The 16,445-nt window shown below is 34.4% G+C and overlaps 2 protein-coding genes across 2 annotated transcripts; both read left to right on the forward strand.

The window, feature by feature from the left end:
• The first annotated feature begins 733 nt into the window (after positions 1-733).
• On the forward strand, positions 734-6,315 carry LOC129308617 (beta-galactosidase-like). The gene is made up of 18 exons (XM_054949854.1): positions 734-1,176; positions 1,292-1,387; positions 1,549-1,661; positions 1,792-1,858; positions 1,968-2,060; positions 2,229-2,372; positions 2,797-2,885; positions 3,209-3,314; positions 3,429-3,516; positions 3,690-3,808; positions 3,895-4,056; positions 4,335-4,510; positions 4,611-4,714; positions 4,798-4,907; positions 5,015-5,137; positions 5,337-5,447; positions 5,550-5,755; positions 5,836-6,315. Exons 1-18 carry the CDS (start codon positions 1,015-1,017, stop codon positions 5,945-5,947), a joined length of 2,181 nt encoding a protein of 726 aa, XP_054805829.1. The 5' UTR covers positions 734-1,014; the 3' UTR covers positions 5,948-6,315.
• A 1,822-nt stretch (positions 6,316-8,137) lies between these two features.
• LOC129308707 (beta-galactosidase-like) lies at positions 8,138-13,943 on the forward strand. The gene is made up of 18 exons (XM_054950029.1): positions 8,138-8,426; positions 8,527-8,622; positions 8,704-8,816; positions 9,802-9,868; positions 9,996-10,088; positions 10,475-10,618; positions 10,733-10,821; positions 11,002-11,107; positions 11,218-11,302; positions 11,437-11,555; positions 11,653-11,814; positions 12,039-12,214; positions 12,315-12,418; positions 12,504-12,613; positions 12,703-12,825; positions 13,052-13,162; positions 13,257-13,465; positions 13,543-13,943. Exons 1-18 carry the CDS (start codon positions 8,265-8,267, stop codon positions 13,649-13,651), a joined length of 2,178 nt encoding a protein of 725 aa, XP_054806004.1. The 5' UTR covers positions 8,138-8,264; the 3' UTR covers positions 13,652-13,943.
• Positions 13,944-16,445: the final 2,502 nt, after the last annotated feature.

Raw genomic sequence — 16,445 nt, forward strand, 5'->3', positions numbered from 1 at the left:
ATGGATTCACAAGAAAATTGGATTGTAAATAGAACAAAAGAGAAACTGATTTTTACGTGAAAATATAAATGTAACAAAACATCTATTTTCTTATTATTGATATTTTAAGTTCCTATGAATGTTTCATCACACTTTATAATTTTTTTTATCTTCTTGAAATTTTTTTAGGAATTTTGGGGGTAAATTTTTCATATTTAATTCTAAAATAAAACATATATTTTATAAAAAAATAAAAATTAATTTTAAAATTTGAAATAAATTTGAAGAAAAATAAAAATTTAAAAAAATACGTTAACATCTAATTTTAGTTGGATTTAAAATGATGAATTCTGTAATTAAATCATAGTTTGAGAGGGAGTATTGTAATTTACTCCTATTTTTATCTCAATGCTCACGGGTTATGAGGAATATTGAATTTATTTTTTGTATCAATATTCACGGGGTCATGAGGAATCCTGAATGAATAGGGAATAGGTGGCTGGAGGCGAAAGCAACCCAACAAACATATGCCTTAAATGCGTAGTTACACTGAAGCCAAGTAAACGAGGCCACATTCGCCAAAGCAAAAGCTAAAAGACGACTTAACTGGTAAAGCCTCATCTTCCTCCTCTCGTATAGAGTTCCACATAAAGCAGAGAGAAGTAGGCCCCACCATCCTCCTACCTCCTCCGCCCTCACTTCAAAATGTTTATATATAAAGCACTCGCAGGCTTCCCACATTCTGCATTACCATTTAGCTAAGTCTCCATTCATCCTCATAGACGCCACACACCTCACCTGCCGCTCTATATTCTTTCGGTTTCTTTCTTTCTTTCTTTTTCCCCCCATTCAATCCCAAAAGATTCAAAAAGTTTCTGTTCCGCTTATACAAAAAGAATTTACAGACCTGTTTGCGATTGATTCTCTCTGGTCTCTTCATTCTTTTCGTCTCCTTTAAGTCCTGAATGTGTAAAGCTGAGTGAAACAAAAGAGGGTGGAAAAGTGCTGTGCTTTGTGAACCAGACGAGGTTCCTAATGGGGAATTTGTTGAAGACAGAGTTGTCTGTGATTGTGGTGTTTTTGTGTGCTCTTGCTGTGTCAGCCTCTGTTGGTTATGACCACAAGGCTATTACTATTAATGGCCAGAGAAGAATTCTGATCTCTGGGTCCATTCACTACCCCAGAAGCACCCCAGAGGTACTCATCAATCACTATGATGCGCTTCATCATCATCATCATCATCATCATCATCATCATCATCATCATCTCTTTAGGTTTTTTCAAAGCAATTTTTTTTTTATTGAATCTGCAGATGTGGCCAGGATTGATTCAGAAAGCCAAAGATGGAGGCTTAGATGTTATTCAAACCTATGTGTTCTGGAATGGACACGAGCCTTCTCCTGGAAAAGTATTATTCCCAGTGCTTTCCTCGATTTTCGTTGTCTTCTTCCTCTGGTTTTTCTTTAAACGAATCAAAAGGCTACAGGGAAAATTAATAAAAAAAAAAAGAAAAGAAAGAAATGAAGAATGATCACTCGGATTTTAACAGTGTATATTTTGAATTTTCAGTATTATTTTGAGGATAGGTTCGACTTGGTTAAGTTCATCAAACTGGTGCAGCAAGCTGGTCTTTACGTTCACCTCCGCATTGGTCCCTACGTCTGTGCTGAATGGAACTTGGGGTAGTAATTTTTTTTTTTAATAAATGTATCAATTTTTTATGTTTTCATCATCGAAAAGAAAATGAATAAAACATAGCGAATACTTTGAAAGCTCACATGCTCCGTTTCCTTACTCCGTTTGAAAATTCAGGGGATTTCCGGTCTGGCTGAAATTCGTTCCTGGCATTTCTTTTAGAACAGATAATGGACCTTTCAAGGTTAAATTCTTTCAGAAATTATTATTTTTTATGCCGATTGATTTTTTTTAATTATTTATGAAACTTCGATCAATCATCTAAGAAAGAGTCAACTTTTGTTGCAATGAAGGCGGCAATGCAAAAATTTACTCAGAAAATTGTCAGTATGATGAAGGCAGAGAAATTGTTTCAAACTCAGGGAGGCCCAATAATCTTGTCCCAGGTACAGGAAATGCATTTATTTAAATAATAATCATGGTAGTTATATTTTTTGTCTTTTCTTTCCCAACGTTTAGTTTCTAGAAACTTATGTCAGTCATTTCCTGATTTACATTACAATCGAACCGGATTTTTATACTGTAGTAGTAAATTTCACTATTGTATTTGGCAGATAGAGAACGAGTACGGACCAGTGGAATGGGAAATTGGAGCTCCTGGGAAAGCTTACACTGCTTGGGCTGCTCAAATGGCTGGAGGTCTCAAAACAGGTGTTCCTTGGGTCATGTGCAAGCAAGACGACGCTCCTGATCCGATTGTGAGCCACCACTCCTTTTCTCTTGTCATTTTCATCACAATCCCCGTTTTCTATGATCGTATTTATTTATGTGACCCATGATTTTTCGTGGGCCTTTTTTCACTTCGTCGGTTTACTTCAGTGGTTTTTGCTGTTTCTCACTGTTTCACACCCATTTTGGGCCCTTTAATAATTTATTTATTCCTTTTGCTTTCGATCGGAAGACGCTATGATTTATTATCTCCGCCCTTCGCCTGCTTCAGGCTTTGTTTTGTTATTTGATTCTAGCGATTAGTTTACTTCCTCGTATTTGTCAATTTTTTTGGGGGAAATTTCGCGGATTCAGTATCAGTTCAACGATCCGTACGAGAAGAACTTGTATCTTTAATCGAAGCCTCCTTTACAGCTTTCTGTCTCTGATATTTGTGTTTGCGATTGGCGATAGATTAATGCTTGCAATGGATATTACTGTGAGAATTTCACTCCCAACAAGAGGTACAAGCCCAAAATGTGGACAGAGAATTGGACTGGCTGGTAAGTTATATGATTATTTTCTTCGCTCGTTATGTTTTGTAATTTCTATAATAAGCTGTCAATCTGGAATTCCGGTCCTTGTTTGCTTTTTGACTCCCTTCAGGTTTTTTTGTGCTTTTCTGGTTGGTTCTAAAATGGCTTTTTTGGGTTATAATAGTACTCTTATCTTAATTGGCATGAAGAGATACTCTCCTACCTCCATTTTCTAATCAATTATTTTCTCTCTATCTTTGCAAAAGAAGAAAAGCCATGCAATTGTACTGTGTAAGGAGTAAAATATTTTATATGGATCCTCTGATTAGTCCGATCTTCCTGTTCTGTAGGTACACTGAGTATGGTGCTGCAGTCCCTCGTAGACCAGCAGAAGACATTGCGTTTTCGGTTGCTAGATTCATACAAAATGGAGGCTCATTTGTTAATTACTATATGGTATGTTTTTAGGTTCTTTGAACACTGTCTGTTGTGAACATTTATTCCTGCCTTTTGTATGGTAACAATTGTTGTAGAAACCTTTTAAGACTAACATCTCATATTTGGGTCCAGTACCATGGAGGAACTAACTTTGGCCGAACCTCAAGTGGCCTCTTCGTTGCTACAAGTTATGACTATGATGCTCCTATTGATGAATTTGGTATGCACATAAAGTTAAAATTTTACTTATCGCTTATGATATAGTTATACACTTTAAACTCTCTTTACTTTTTATTACAGATCAAACCGAACTTCACATCTACCTAGTTTGGCATTAGGGGGAAAAGTACACTTTGTATTCTTACAGTTATCTGAAACTTGTTATTTTACCAGGAAATCTAAACCAACCGAAGTGGGGGCATCTTAGAGACTTGCACAAGGCAATCAAGCAATGCGAGCCGGCTTTAGTGTCTGTAGATCCCACTGTGACAAAATTTGGAAGAAACCAGGAGGTATAGTCCTTAAACTTGTTTCTCAAGATACATGTGGAACTGATTGTGTTTCAAAAACTCATTTGTTCTCCTTATTATTATCTTAGGCCCACGTGTTCAGGACAAGATCAGCTTGTGCTGCATTCCTTGCGAATTATGACGCCAATTCCTGGGCAAAAGTGAAATTTGGAAATGGGCAATATGACTTACCACCTTGGTCTGTCAGCATTCTGCCTGACTGCAAAACTGTGGTTTACAACACTGCAAAGGTAAGTCACAAGTGCTGGCAAGTGGCAACGTTGAATACCTTGAACATGCATGCATGCATGCCATAATCGCTTGGTTTTTGAAATTATCTATGGTTCTGTGCGAGATTAATGTCGCAATATTTCTTATGGCAACCAGAATGTCCCATACTTCCACCTTGAGGCTTGAGCTATTCTTGATTTGCAGATTCTATTACACGGATAGCATTTATACGAAATTTTGTCTTTGCTGCATTGAGTTCTTTTCAACTGTGATTATTCATTTCTGACAATTCATGCAGGTCAATGCCCCAAGGGATGAGATGTTATTTACACCTGTAATTAAATCATTCAAATGGCAGTCATTCAATGAACAACCTGCATCTGCTGGTTCTGATGATTCAATCACAGCAAATGCGCTCTTGGAACAGGTTAAGGTCACCCAGGATACTACCGATTATTTGTGGTATATGACAGAGTAAGTATATTCCAACATACATTACGTAGAAAAATTTCATCTTCTTGATACTTTCTATCAGTATCCTCCCCAGTTGATTGACAAATATTATATTTACCAGTGTCAATATTGGAGCTAATGATCTTAAGAGTGGGCAATCTCCCGTTCTCACTGTAATGTCGGCAGGCCATGCTTTGCATGTTTTTGTTAATGGTCAATATTCAGGTAAATAAATATAGTTGCTTTTCTGCTTAGTGTTTTGTTTCAACAAGGTCCATCTTGCTTATCTATCACTTGTATTAATGTAGGAACTGTGTATGGGAGTTTGGAAAATCCTAAATTAACATTTAGTCAGGGTGTAAAGCTAAGAGTTGGCAACAACAAAATTTCTTTGCTCAGTGTTTCTGTTGGTCTTGCGGTTAGTTCTATCACTTTCCTGATATTTATTTGGTCTTTATAACAGCTTTAATATGCAGATAAATGACCTTTTTTCTTCTTAACTCCTTTGATATTCAATAATCCCAGAATGTTGGTGTTTTCCATTCTGTGCACTTTGAGAGCTGGAATGTTGGGGTGTTAGGCCCTATCACACTGAGTGGTCTAAGTGGTGGAGCAAGAGACTTGTCAAGACAAAAATGGTCGTACAAGGTTTGTCTTCTATGTATATTTGTAATAATAGTTGGTACAAATTATTTAGTTAAATATACATGTGCCTAATAAGGAGCAAAAATGACTTAACCATTTTTTACTTAACCATTCATTTTATTATACTTTTCTGCTATTATCTGTGTCAAACGGAAGTCACGACTATAGAGAATCAATCACTCATTTCTGTGTTGTTGAACAGGTTGGCCTGAAAGGTGAATCCTTGAGCCTTCATACTAGCGGTGGTGGTAACTCTGTTGAATGGGTACAAGGATCACTATTGGCCTATAAACAACCCTTGACATGGTACAAGGTAATGATGGTTTATGTAATCCAGTGCTGTAAATTCTGTCTGTTATATATCAGCTGCATCTGCATGCATTCTGAATCGTTCTATGCTCTGGTATATTATCAGACAACCTTTAATGCACCAGCTGGCAATGATCCTTTGGCTTTGGATATGGGTAGCATGGGAAAGGGTGAAATCTGGATCAATGGTCGGAGCATTGGACGACACTGGCCTGCATATATAGGACAGGGCAATTGTGGCACTTGTAATTATGCAGGAACTTATACTGATAAAAAATGTCGAAAATACTGTGGAACACCGTCGCAGAGATGGTAAGAACCACCACTTACATCACAACACTACAGGTTTATTTATATGTGATCTGCTATTAAATGATGTGGTGAATCTTCAGGTATCATGTTCCTCGCTCATGGCTGAAGCCAAGTGGGAATCTTTTGGTTGTGTTTGAAGAATTGGGAGGTGATACAACCTGGATTGCCTTGATGAAAGAAACAAGACAGTAGATTACGAGATGAAGGTGGTGCAAGTATAGAGTCCATTAAATTCATCGTCATATTACTATATTTTCTTCTGTAAGTTTGATCATAAAGAGAGATTTGTGAAAAAGAAAGAAGGGTGTGTACATAGATAAAGGCATGCTATTCTACTATATACTGTTCCACACATTGTGGGGCTTTAGTGATTGTAGAATTGAGTCCTCACACACATTTGCTACAAAAGGAGATAGCTGGACGTGCATAAGGAGCCAAAGACTTCTCCATTCTACAGGGAAAGTAGTTTGTTTTTCTTTGTTTTTTTTTTTTCCTGGCATGGTTGTATGTAATAAGAAAGTTCAAAGTAATAAGCAGTTGCTCCCGAGTTTTAAATACCATTTGCAAGGTTGATATTAGCTTATCATTACGTTGTGTTATGATCACAATAAGCAACCGGAATCACGTTGGCGATATTTAATGAAAGTCATAGCTGAAGCTCGCAATTACATATAAACTCGCTGCAGAGCATAGTTCATAGTTCACTCTAAATATAGAAGAAAATACAAAAGATGATGAACCCAGGGGGATGGAGAATTAAAATGTCAGGGAGAAGAGAATTAACAATAGTATTGAAATTTGGGTAATTCAATTAGTTGAATTAGTATTTTGACTGGTTTAATGAAATATTTTGTTCATGACAAATTCAATCACAATTGATTATAGTTTTGATTATTAATTTTTGAACTAGTATATTAACTGGTTTAATAACCGGTCCAATAGTCAATACCTAATGACAGAGGAAAGTAGGAGAGTGGAAGTCAGAGATGAGATAAGGAGAGTAGAAGAGCAAGAGAGAGAAATCTTCACATGATTTTTCACGGCTTCCATGCCAAGTTCTTCATCAATCTATATACCCAACTAGGTCCTTTCATGTCAGCCCAAGCCTACTAAGCCGAATTGTCATATTAGTGCCAGCGTCATTGTCTGAGTCCATGTTACCATTAAGCCCATTACAAACATTTTCCTGATAATTTGGTTTTGATGTCTTTTCAAGGCCTGATACTATGATAGCGTTTAGAAAATATCATGGTCTTTTATTGGGATTAAAATTTTTTCTGATTTATTTTTTTAGTATTAATCTTCTGTCTCTTCAATAGTCATTTTTAAAATTTTAGTACTAATTTTTTTAAATTATTTTTCACTTTAGATATTTTTTATTATTATTTCTTTAAAATTTTAAATTTCTTCTCATAATTTTAGTTCTCTATTAATCAAATCATGAAATTGGTGTTACGATTAATCTAAGAAGCAAAAGACTTATACATACGTTTAAAAAAAAAAAACAGAGAGAGAGACATATAAATACCTTGTAACCTCTTGCCTTGATGACGTAAAGAAGAGATATACTAATTTCATGATCTAATTAAAAGAGAACTGAAATAACAAAGCACAGTAAAAAAAACCTATAAAAAGAGTCTTAAAACTAGTTTGCAAGCAGGAACCCTCTCAAAGAGAATAATACTCAGTCAATCTGCCGTAAACATATATTTAATAATTAATTAACCCTAACCATCAAATTGACTTATTGAAGGCATACATATAGGATGTTTTATTATTTAATTAGAGAATAAGAGAATATATTCTAGAATAACTAATAGATCAAGTGTAAATTAAATATTGTGAATATATATTTAAATGTAACAAACTAATAATAAAAATCGCTAACACTTGCTACTTGCTAGTGTGCACGTCCCATTTTATAACCGAAGGGATGGGCACAAGATCGTAGTCCCCTTGTAGATCAGGACAATTTTTTTGTTTTAAGAAATTAGGATATTAAATAGTATCAATCTCATAACTATATATATTAACATTTAGAATAAGGTAAGATTGTATTCTTAACACAGACGACAACGACATAAAAGTTTCGGAAGATGTTTATAGTAAGAGAAATCAGAATTGTCTTCAAGAGCATATATGCGATGATCATATTTTGAATTCAACAAAACAAAAAGTTTGACTGGAAAGAAATATACGTGTGTAACGGATGCATGAATTTCTCGCGTAAAATAAGGTTTATCAATGAATGCTTGCTTGGCTCCGTAAAGCAGCAGAAAACTAAACCCAACGTCTATCTATCTATATCTATATCTATATCTATATATATATATATATGCTTTAAAGTAATACTTGCTCCTTCTTACAAACCAATTCATTCATTTACGTACTTGTTGCTTACACTCTTCGAAATGTTTCTGCATCTTCTTCTTCATCAACATACTTAGCTCAGTCTCATTATATGTTGTTTGTGTAAAAGAAAGCTGATCGTAAACAAGCATTACTATTAATGGCGAATTTGTTAAGGATAGATTTGTCTTTGACACTTTTGTTCTTCTGGGTTCTTTCTGTGTCAGCCTCTGTGACTTATGATCAGAAAGCTCTCGTCATCAATGGCCAGAGAAGGATTCTCTTCTCTGGGGCCATTCACTACCCCAGAAGCACCCCAGATGTAAGCTATATATATATATATATATATGTTTATAATAGTGGTTAATTCAATGTAATATTAGATTAAATTATTTAAATTTGTTGTCGGTATGTTCTGCCAGATGTGGCCAGGGCTGATACAGAAAGCGAAGGAGGGAGGGATGGATGCTGTAGAAACCTATGTGTTTTGGAATGGACACGAACCTCTTCCTGGAAAAGTATATGCTTAAATATTGCATCGTGACATTAATTAATTATATTATTCTTGAAATTATAATAATTAATGGGAATTTTGGCAGTATTATTTCGAGGATAGGTTCGACTTGGTGAAGTTCCTGAGACTGGTGCATGAAGCTGGCCTTTACGTTATACTACGGATTGGGCCCTTCGTCTGTGCCGAATGGAACTTCGGGTATTTAATTAATTCTTAATAAGTTTCCTCTGTTTTTATTGCACCAAGTAATTCTATTTTATATTTATGGCTTTTAAATAAATAGGCGTATGACTTTACATATATTCATATATTCATATCAGCATTCAATCTTACCACTTAAAAGTTTAAAAAACATATTTTCCATTGTATTTGGATGGAGATAATAAGCATAGTTGCTTTCCTTTTTGATGTTTTTAAATTTAACATAACTACCGGTATCATTACTTGAAACACAAGCTTTTATTATCAAGTTTGGTGCATAGTCGCTTTCCTTTGTATTAGTTAGGCCTATTAATGCTCTCACTTCTCATTAGGAGGGGATTATTTCTTTTGCATCCTTTTAATGAAAATGAAATCGTATATTATATTAGGACAAAACTTAAGTTAATTTTTCCTGTACTTTAGTTAAGATATTTGTTTGGGAGAATTATTTTGAGATTTCTTACAACACATTTAAATATTATAAGGTCTATTAACAGTTTAACATTCTTCACTAAATTGTCAATTGATTTTTCTGTATTTAAATGTGTTTTGTAGGTTGTGTATAATCTTCTCTATTTGTTTTTAATTTTATCAAGATATGTAAATTTTTTAGACATTATTTATTAGTATATAATAAATTTTTGTTATTAACATTACTAATATACTAAAATTCACTTGATTTGATAAAAATATATTAAAAATCATATTAAGTATATAAAACTAATTAGGTAAGGCTTTCCCTTTATATATATATATATATATATAAAACTAGCTCAATTAATAAAAATGGAGTGAAGAGTGGATACAGATCTATGATCCAAAATTTTTTAATGTAATAAAGAATTATATGTTATATTTAATTAATGCTGATATTGATAAATATATCTTACAATTTTCTCATAAAAAAATAAAATAGTAAATAAAGCTTGGTGACACACACAAATTTCACTGATGACAATATTGTATTTGGATGGATATTTAGGGGATTTCCTGTATGGTTGAAATATGTTCAAGGGATGTCTTTCAGAACAGACAATGAACCTTTTAAGGTTAGATTCTCTTACACATTATTTTTTCTCTCTTGCTTTTGATGGATATTAATTTAATAATTTGCTTAATTGTAAAATTAAGAACCAATAAGCATCTAAGAGAGTTTGAATTTATGTGGTGACGAAGGCGGCAATGCAAAATTTTACAGAGTATATTGTCAACATGATGAAGACTGAGCAGTTGTTTGAACCTCAAGGAGGACCAGTCATTTTGGCTCAGGTAATTACACCAACACTTTCAAAATTCCACATTTAACTTGTTTAAGCACACATGCAATGTTTATAATTTTATCATCTAACTGAGTATTTAATCAAAAATGCTAATATTTTCATAACATAAGATCATCATAAAGAAAGAGATGTATAGATAGAGACACACAGAATTTCAGATATTCAAAACATTGTAGAAAGCATTGCATTGCATGTGGAATGGAATTCTGATTATGGAAAGGAATGAAATTTTTTGTATCTGTTGTGATTATTATCATCATCAACCAAACGGGGCATAAGAGAGTAGAAATATGTGTTCAATCTAATGATAAAGAACGATTTTGCCTAATAAAAATGACATAACTTGGAGAAGGTCTGGGAAAATGAAATTGACAGATAGAGAACGAGTACGGACCCGTGGAATGGGAACTTGGTGAACCTGGCAAAGCTTACACCCAATGGGCAGCTAAAATGGCTGTAGGACTCAACATTGGCGTCCCCTGGGTGATGTGCAAGCAAGATGATCCTCCTGATCCTATTGTATCTATCTAACCCTATCCTCTTCTTCTTCCTTCACATTTATTGCAATCTCTCTCTCTCTCTCTCTCTCTCTCTCTCTGTCTGTGACGTTTAATTTAATATGTCTGGCCATAGATTAATACTTGCAATGGCTACTACTGTGAGGGCTTCAAACCCAACCAGGAGTACAAACCCAAAATCTGGACTGAGCATTGGACTGGCTGGTATGCTATATGGTTCTCCTCGCTTATTCTCTTTTGTATTTCTGCTTGTTTCTTATGTTTAAGATCATACGCTTATCTTTTCTAGTATCATGAGACCCTATCTCATCTTCATTTTCCGTACACACACATGTATTTATATTATCTAGATTCTCTATTTATTCTGAATTTCCTGTCCCGCAGGCTCACTGAATATGGAACTGGAATCCCTCGTAGACCAGCAGAAGACATGGCGTATGCCGTTGCCAGGTTCATACAAAATGGAGGCTCATTAGTTAATTACTATATGGTACTTCTTTGCCTGGCCCTTTTAATGATTTCTATCGTGCAATTTGCTAATTCTCTTTTTCATGTTGTAGAGACTTTGGTTGAACTTTAATATCTCATTTTTGTGTCCAGTTCCATGGAGGAACTAACTTTGGCCGGACGTCTGGCCTCTTCGTGACAACAAGCTATGACTATGATGCTTTTGTTGATGAATTTGGTAAGCACATAAAGTTAAAATTGTTTACGTTTTGGATGGTGATCTGACATACTCGTACTCTTTAAACTCAAGACTTTATAGGTGAAGTAGAGATTCATTGTCACATTAATCTGAAGCGTGTTAAACTGTACTAGGACTTCTAAACCAACCTAAATGGGGGCATATGAAGGATTTGCATCAAGCAATAAAGCAATGTGAATCAGCTTTAATGTCTGTAGATCCCGAAGTGACTTGGTTTGGAAAAAACCTGGAGGTATATAAGGCTTCTTAAACCCATTTTCTGAAGAAAACCAGCAGAACTGCCTTGTGTTATGTAATTCATTTTCTTTTCCTTGTGATTACTATCTTAGGTTCGTGTGTTCAAGGCAAACTCTAGTTGTGCTGCTTTTCTTGGAAATTATGATCCCCAGACATGGGGAAAAGTGACATTTGGAAACGGGCAATATGACCTGCCCCCTTGGTCTGTCAGCATTCTGCCTGACTGCAAAACCGTAGCTTTCAATACTGCTAAGGTGAGATAGGATGGCTTGCAACTTAGAATACTTTGAACATGCATGAACATGATCTATAATGGCATTCTTGGTGAAATTATCCTTGCAACTAAGTGTCACATTTATTTCTTGCAACAACTGGAATGTACCCTTTTGAAGCTTGACTTATTTTTGAATGATAGATGATATGACAAAAACTCTCCTTATTGATTTGAACTCCATTAATTGTGGTGGATTTCATGCAGGTTAGCGCACCAAGCACTGAGATGACATTTACACCTATAATTAAATCATTTGCATGGCAATCATACAATGAAATACCTGGATCTCCCGGTGCAGGCGAGGTATTTTCAAAGAATGAGCTTGTGGAGCAGGTTGCTACCACTTGGGATTCTACAGATTACTTGTGGTACATGACAGAGTAAGTATATCTCAAAAGATCATCTGAGTGAAATTTTATCTTCTTGATACTTTTTATTAGTATCCTCTTCATCTAAATGATATTTATACTACACATTCAGTATCACTATTGGGGGTAATGATCTGAAGAATGGACAATCCGCCAACCTCACTGTAATGTCAGCAGGCCATGCTTTGCATGTTTTCGTTAATGGTCAATATTCAGGTAAATAAAAATAATGTTGTTTTCTACAATCTATGTTGCCTCAACAAAGTCCACACTTGCTTATATATCACATCTATCAATTTAGGAACTGCGTATGGGAGTTTGGGAAATGCTAAATTTACATTTAGTCAGGAGGTAAAGCTAAATGTTGGCAGTAACAAAGTTGCTTTACTTAGTGTTTCTGTGGGCCTCGCGGTTAGTTCTCTCACTTTCTGATATTTATTTGTTCTTAGTACCAGTTTTAATATGCAGATAAATGACTTTTTTATACTCAAAAATACCAGAATGTTGGTGTTTTCCATTCTGTTCACTTTGAGACCTGGAATGTTGGGGTGTTAGGCCCAGTCACACTGAGCGGTCTAAGTGAGGGGACAAGAGATTTGTCAAAACAGGAATGGTATTACAAGGTTTGTTTTCTATGTTATCCTTTTTCTGTAGCAACAACGAAAAATTGTCATATTGGTTGATGTAAACTACAAATGACAAACAAATATGTACCAGTGAAGGAGCAATAAGGATGACGATAATTTTTGAAGCATTAAAACAAACTGATCTATATATGTTATAAATATAAATTCTGTTCTACGTAGCTGACGTGTTTGTTTATATTGCTCCGTTGCTTTTGTTGTGCAGATTGGCTTGAAAGGTGAATACTCAACCATTTATGCTGAAAGGGGTAGTAACTCTGTCAAATGGGCAGAAGGACCAGAATTGGCCAATAAAAGACCCTTGACTTGGTACAAGGTAAGGATGATCTCTGCAATCCAATGCTATAAATTCAACCTGTTACCTCATATCTGCTTACATTCTCTGTCATTGTATGCATTGGTATTACCAGACAACTTTTGACGAACCGGCCGGTAATGATCCATTGGCTTTGGATATGCTTAGCATGGGAAAGGGTCAGATTTGGATAAATGGTCAGAGCATCGGACGACACTGGCCAGCATATATCGCAAAGGGTAGTTGTGTTGACAAGTGTAATTATGCTGGAACTTATACTGATACAAAATGTCGACTCTATTGTGGATCACCCTCACAGAGATGGTAAGAACTACAAACCTGTATTACAATAGTAAATGTATAATTTACACATGATTTCCTATTAACATTGTGATCTTCAGGTTTCATGTCCCTCGTGGGTGGCTAAAGCCAACCGGGAATCTTTTAGTTGTGTTTGAAGAAATGGGAGGTGACGTTGGTTACATTGCTTTAGCAAAAGAAACAAGGTAGTAGATGGTGCAAGTACGGAATACGTTGAATCCATCATTATGCTATGTTTCTTCTGTTTGCTGATGAAGAAAAATTCGTCAAAAGAAAGGTGGTTATATAAGTAGACATGGTATTCCACTGTTTACTGCTTCATACATTTTTTGTGTTCGTAGTAATTGTAGGAATGAGGCCTTGTAGGGGGAGATTAATTAAAACTACTTCATTTTTTACATGAAACCAATTTAATTTTTTTCTGGTATGATTTCATGTGATAAGAAAGTTCTGATAAGAAGTTGCTTCAGAGTTTTAAGTCCCATCTGCTATTTTGATATTGACACATCACTGCAAATTGCTGATATTGACTTCAATGTTTAGCAATTTCAATTCCTTGCTAAACATTTATCTGAAAGGTCAGGGAAGAAAACTTCTGGCAAGAAATTTTAATGTTGATTAATAGTCTGAGGTTGATGTATTAAGCTTGTTGATGTACTTGAGCAAGAAATTTTACTTCTAAGCACTTCAGAGTTTAGACAGTAAGTGGAAGCAGATTCAATTAGCTAGCAGGAAGAAAGAACCGAGTAAGAAATAAAAGAGATAGCAATAGAATGAAAATGGCTAGCAGATAAATTGGATCATTAAGAAATTAAAGCCGTTTTATTTTAAGAAGAACATTATTCATCATTGTCAATCTCAGGAAAATGGCCCAGGATTCCACGCCGTCATTGTTAATTCTAATCTAAATGTGTACACACACGCTCACAGGACATCTGCTCTGTCTATGAAAACAGTGCTTCACATATCCACTGCTAGTACAACCACCAGAAAGCTTTATTATCTCAGTGCTGCATAGATTAAACTATATTATTGTGTTCTATTAACAATCAAAATTTTTAATATATTATTAACTAAAAGATCTCTTTCATTAACTTTCATTAAGCGATCTCTTTAGTTTTTCTTTATTTATTTTATGCAGCATTTGGATTAGTAGACTTAGATTTTAGATTGGAAATATTCCATTTCAAATCTCACATTTAAAATTATTTATTTGGATAGTTTAAAAAAATTTCAAATAAAAAAGAGAAATGAGTTGAGATTTGAAATGAAAGTGAACAATTAGGAATAATGAGTTTATCTTCATTTTTTAGTTGACAAGAGACGCGAATGGGAAATAAGAAAAAAAAAATGTAAGAATCATAAATGTATCAATAGTAAAAATGTGAAAAGAACTAGATGTTTGAAGTGAGTGAAATTTTAAATGATCATTAAGGTACAGAGAAAATTTAAAATTATAAAGAAATTATAATAAAAAATGGATTTGAATTTAAATCAAATTCAAATTTATAATTTTTTATGTATCTAAATAAGGGATTTGGTTTAAATCTAAATCTAAATCTAAATCTCCATTAATTCAAATATATCATTTTATAATTCAAAATTGTATGTTATGTCTTTTTCACCAATTCCTCCAACAAATACATGTCCAAACTATGTCTTACATGATTTTTTATTTTTTTATCCTTAATGAACAAAATATGTACATATAAACATCATGCATCACTTTTTTTCCATGTTAATTAATAAAAATATTTCAATAAAATAATAAATTATATATTTTATAATATATAAAATATATTTCATATATAATAAGTGTATTTCATAAGAGGTATGTTTTATATATATATATATATATATAGGCTAAAAGAGAGAGAGGAAGATAAGTTCATAAAGAGAGAAGGAGGATGTCTAAGTGATGTCTGTAAATAAAAGAGCCATTTGATTATATAGAGTTCAAAATGACTCTAGTTGAGGAGCCCTTTCCTTAATGTTGATTGCTTTTCTTAATTGTGATTGAGTTGTTTTTGACAGTGCTTTCTTTTTTCTTTTACTTTTCTTTATTTACTGTTTTTCTTTTGATTTTGTGGAACACTTGTCTGCTATTTTTTTCTTTAGGACTTTCTTTTCTTTTATTCTTTGTCTTTGCTATTTTTCTTTTGACTTTATGAAACACTTGTCTGCTCTCTCTCTCTATATATGTATGTATGTATGTATGTATGTGGGTGTGTGTAGGGCGTGAATCACATAAGTGGGTGTTGGTGTTTTTATATATGGTGAGTGTTTAACATTACATATATAGGTAGAACTTGCGGCCCCCCTCACTATCAATGTAGTTCCGCCCTCATTACATATATACCTTACCCTCATGAATTTGGCAGGATGGATGGAATTGATGAAGAGGGATTTTAATGTGAGAATGATTGTGTTTAGAAAGGGTACAAAAGTTCAAGTACAAAAGTGGCAAGACAGGATTGGAACTCATGCCTCTATTCATGTCTTGTGTTATTCATCACTTTCCCTATTTTAACTTTACTTACATCCCAATAGCCTCTCCAAATCCAACACAGATACTATCCCCCGTACCACCCTCCATCATTTCTCTTTCTTTTTGTTGTTGTTGTTGTTGTTGTTGTTAATTCTTCTTCTTTTTGAAAGTCCTCCATTTTTACCCTACACGGGGTTAAAAGGGATGAGAGTGTGAGGTGAGGCTTAGGGTCTTAGAGGTGTTTTGTATTGTTAGGGTTTTGTTCACTTCTTGAGCCACCAACTTGGTGCCTTTTGTTTCCCCTTTGGGTGTCCTCACACCAATGTTTGAGGTCAAGGCTCAAGGGATCACCAAGAGATTAATGATGCATGTATAGGTCTGATTTTCATGCTTTTGGAAATTATTGACAAATTATAAATGCGCTGATGTGAATGGATGACGTAAAAAGCAAAAGGGGAAAAAAAAGGGAAATGGCCGATCCTTTATTGCCTCAAA

This window comes from Prosopis cineraria, unplaced genomic scaffold, assembly GCF_029017545.1.
Source record: "Prosopis cineraria cultivar Desert tree isolate PC_DT_omini unplaced genomic scaffold, ASM2901754v1 PC4, whole genome shotgun sequence".
NCBI classification, from domain to species: domain Eukaryota; kingdom Viridiplantae; phylum Streptophyta; class Magnoliopsida; order Fabales; family Fabaceae; genus Prosopis; species Prosopis cineraria.

Bases quoted from the DNA above. Each gene is read 5' to 3' on its own strand.
- LOC129308617 (XM_054949854.1), top strand. From the start codon at position 1,015: ATGGGGAATTTGTTGAAGACAGAGTTGTCTGTGATTGTGGTGTTTTTG. The intron at 3,315-3,428 runs GTATGTTTTTAG...ATTTGGGTCCAG, and splicing joins CATTTGTTAATTACTATATG to TACCATGGAGGAACTAACTT. The intron at 4,715-4,797 runs GTAAATAAATAT...GTATTAATGTAG, and splicing joins TGTTAATGGTCAATATTCAG to GAACTGTGTATGGGAGTTTG.
- LOC129308707 (XM_054950029.1), top strand. From the start codon at position 8,265: ATGGCGAATTTGTTAAGGATAGATTTGTCTTTGACACTTTTGTTCTTC. The intron at 10,089-10,474 runs GTAATTACACCA...TGAAATTGACAG, and splicing joins GACCAGTCATTTTGGCTCAG to ATAGAGAACGAGTACGGACC. The intron at 12,614-12,702 runs GTTAGTTCTCTC...CAAAAATACCAG, and splicing joins GTGTTTCTGTGGGCCTCGCG to AATGTTGGTGTTTTCCATTC.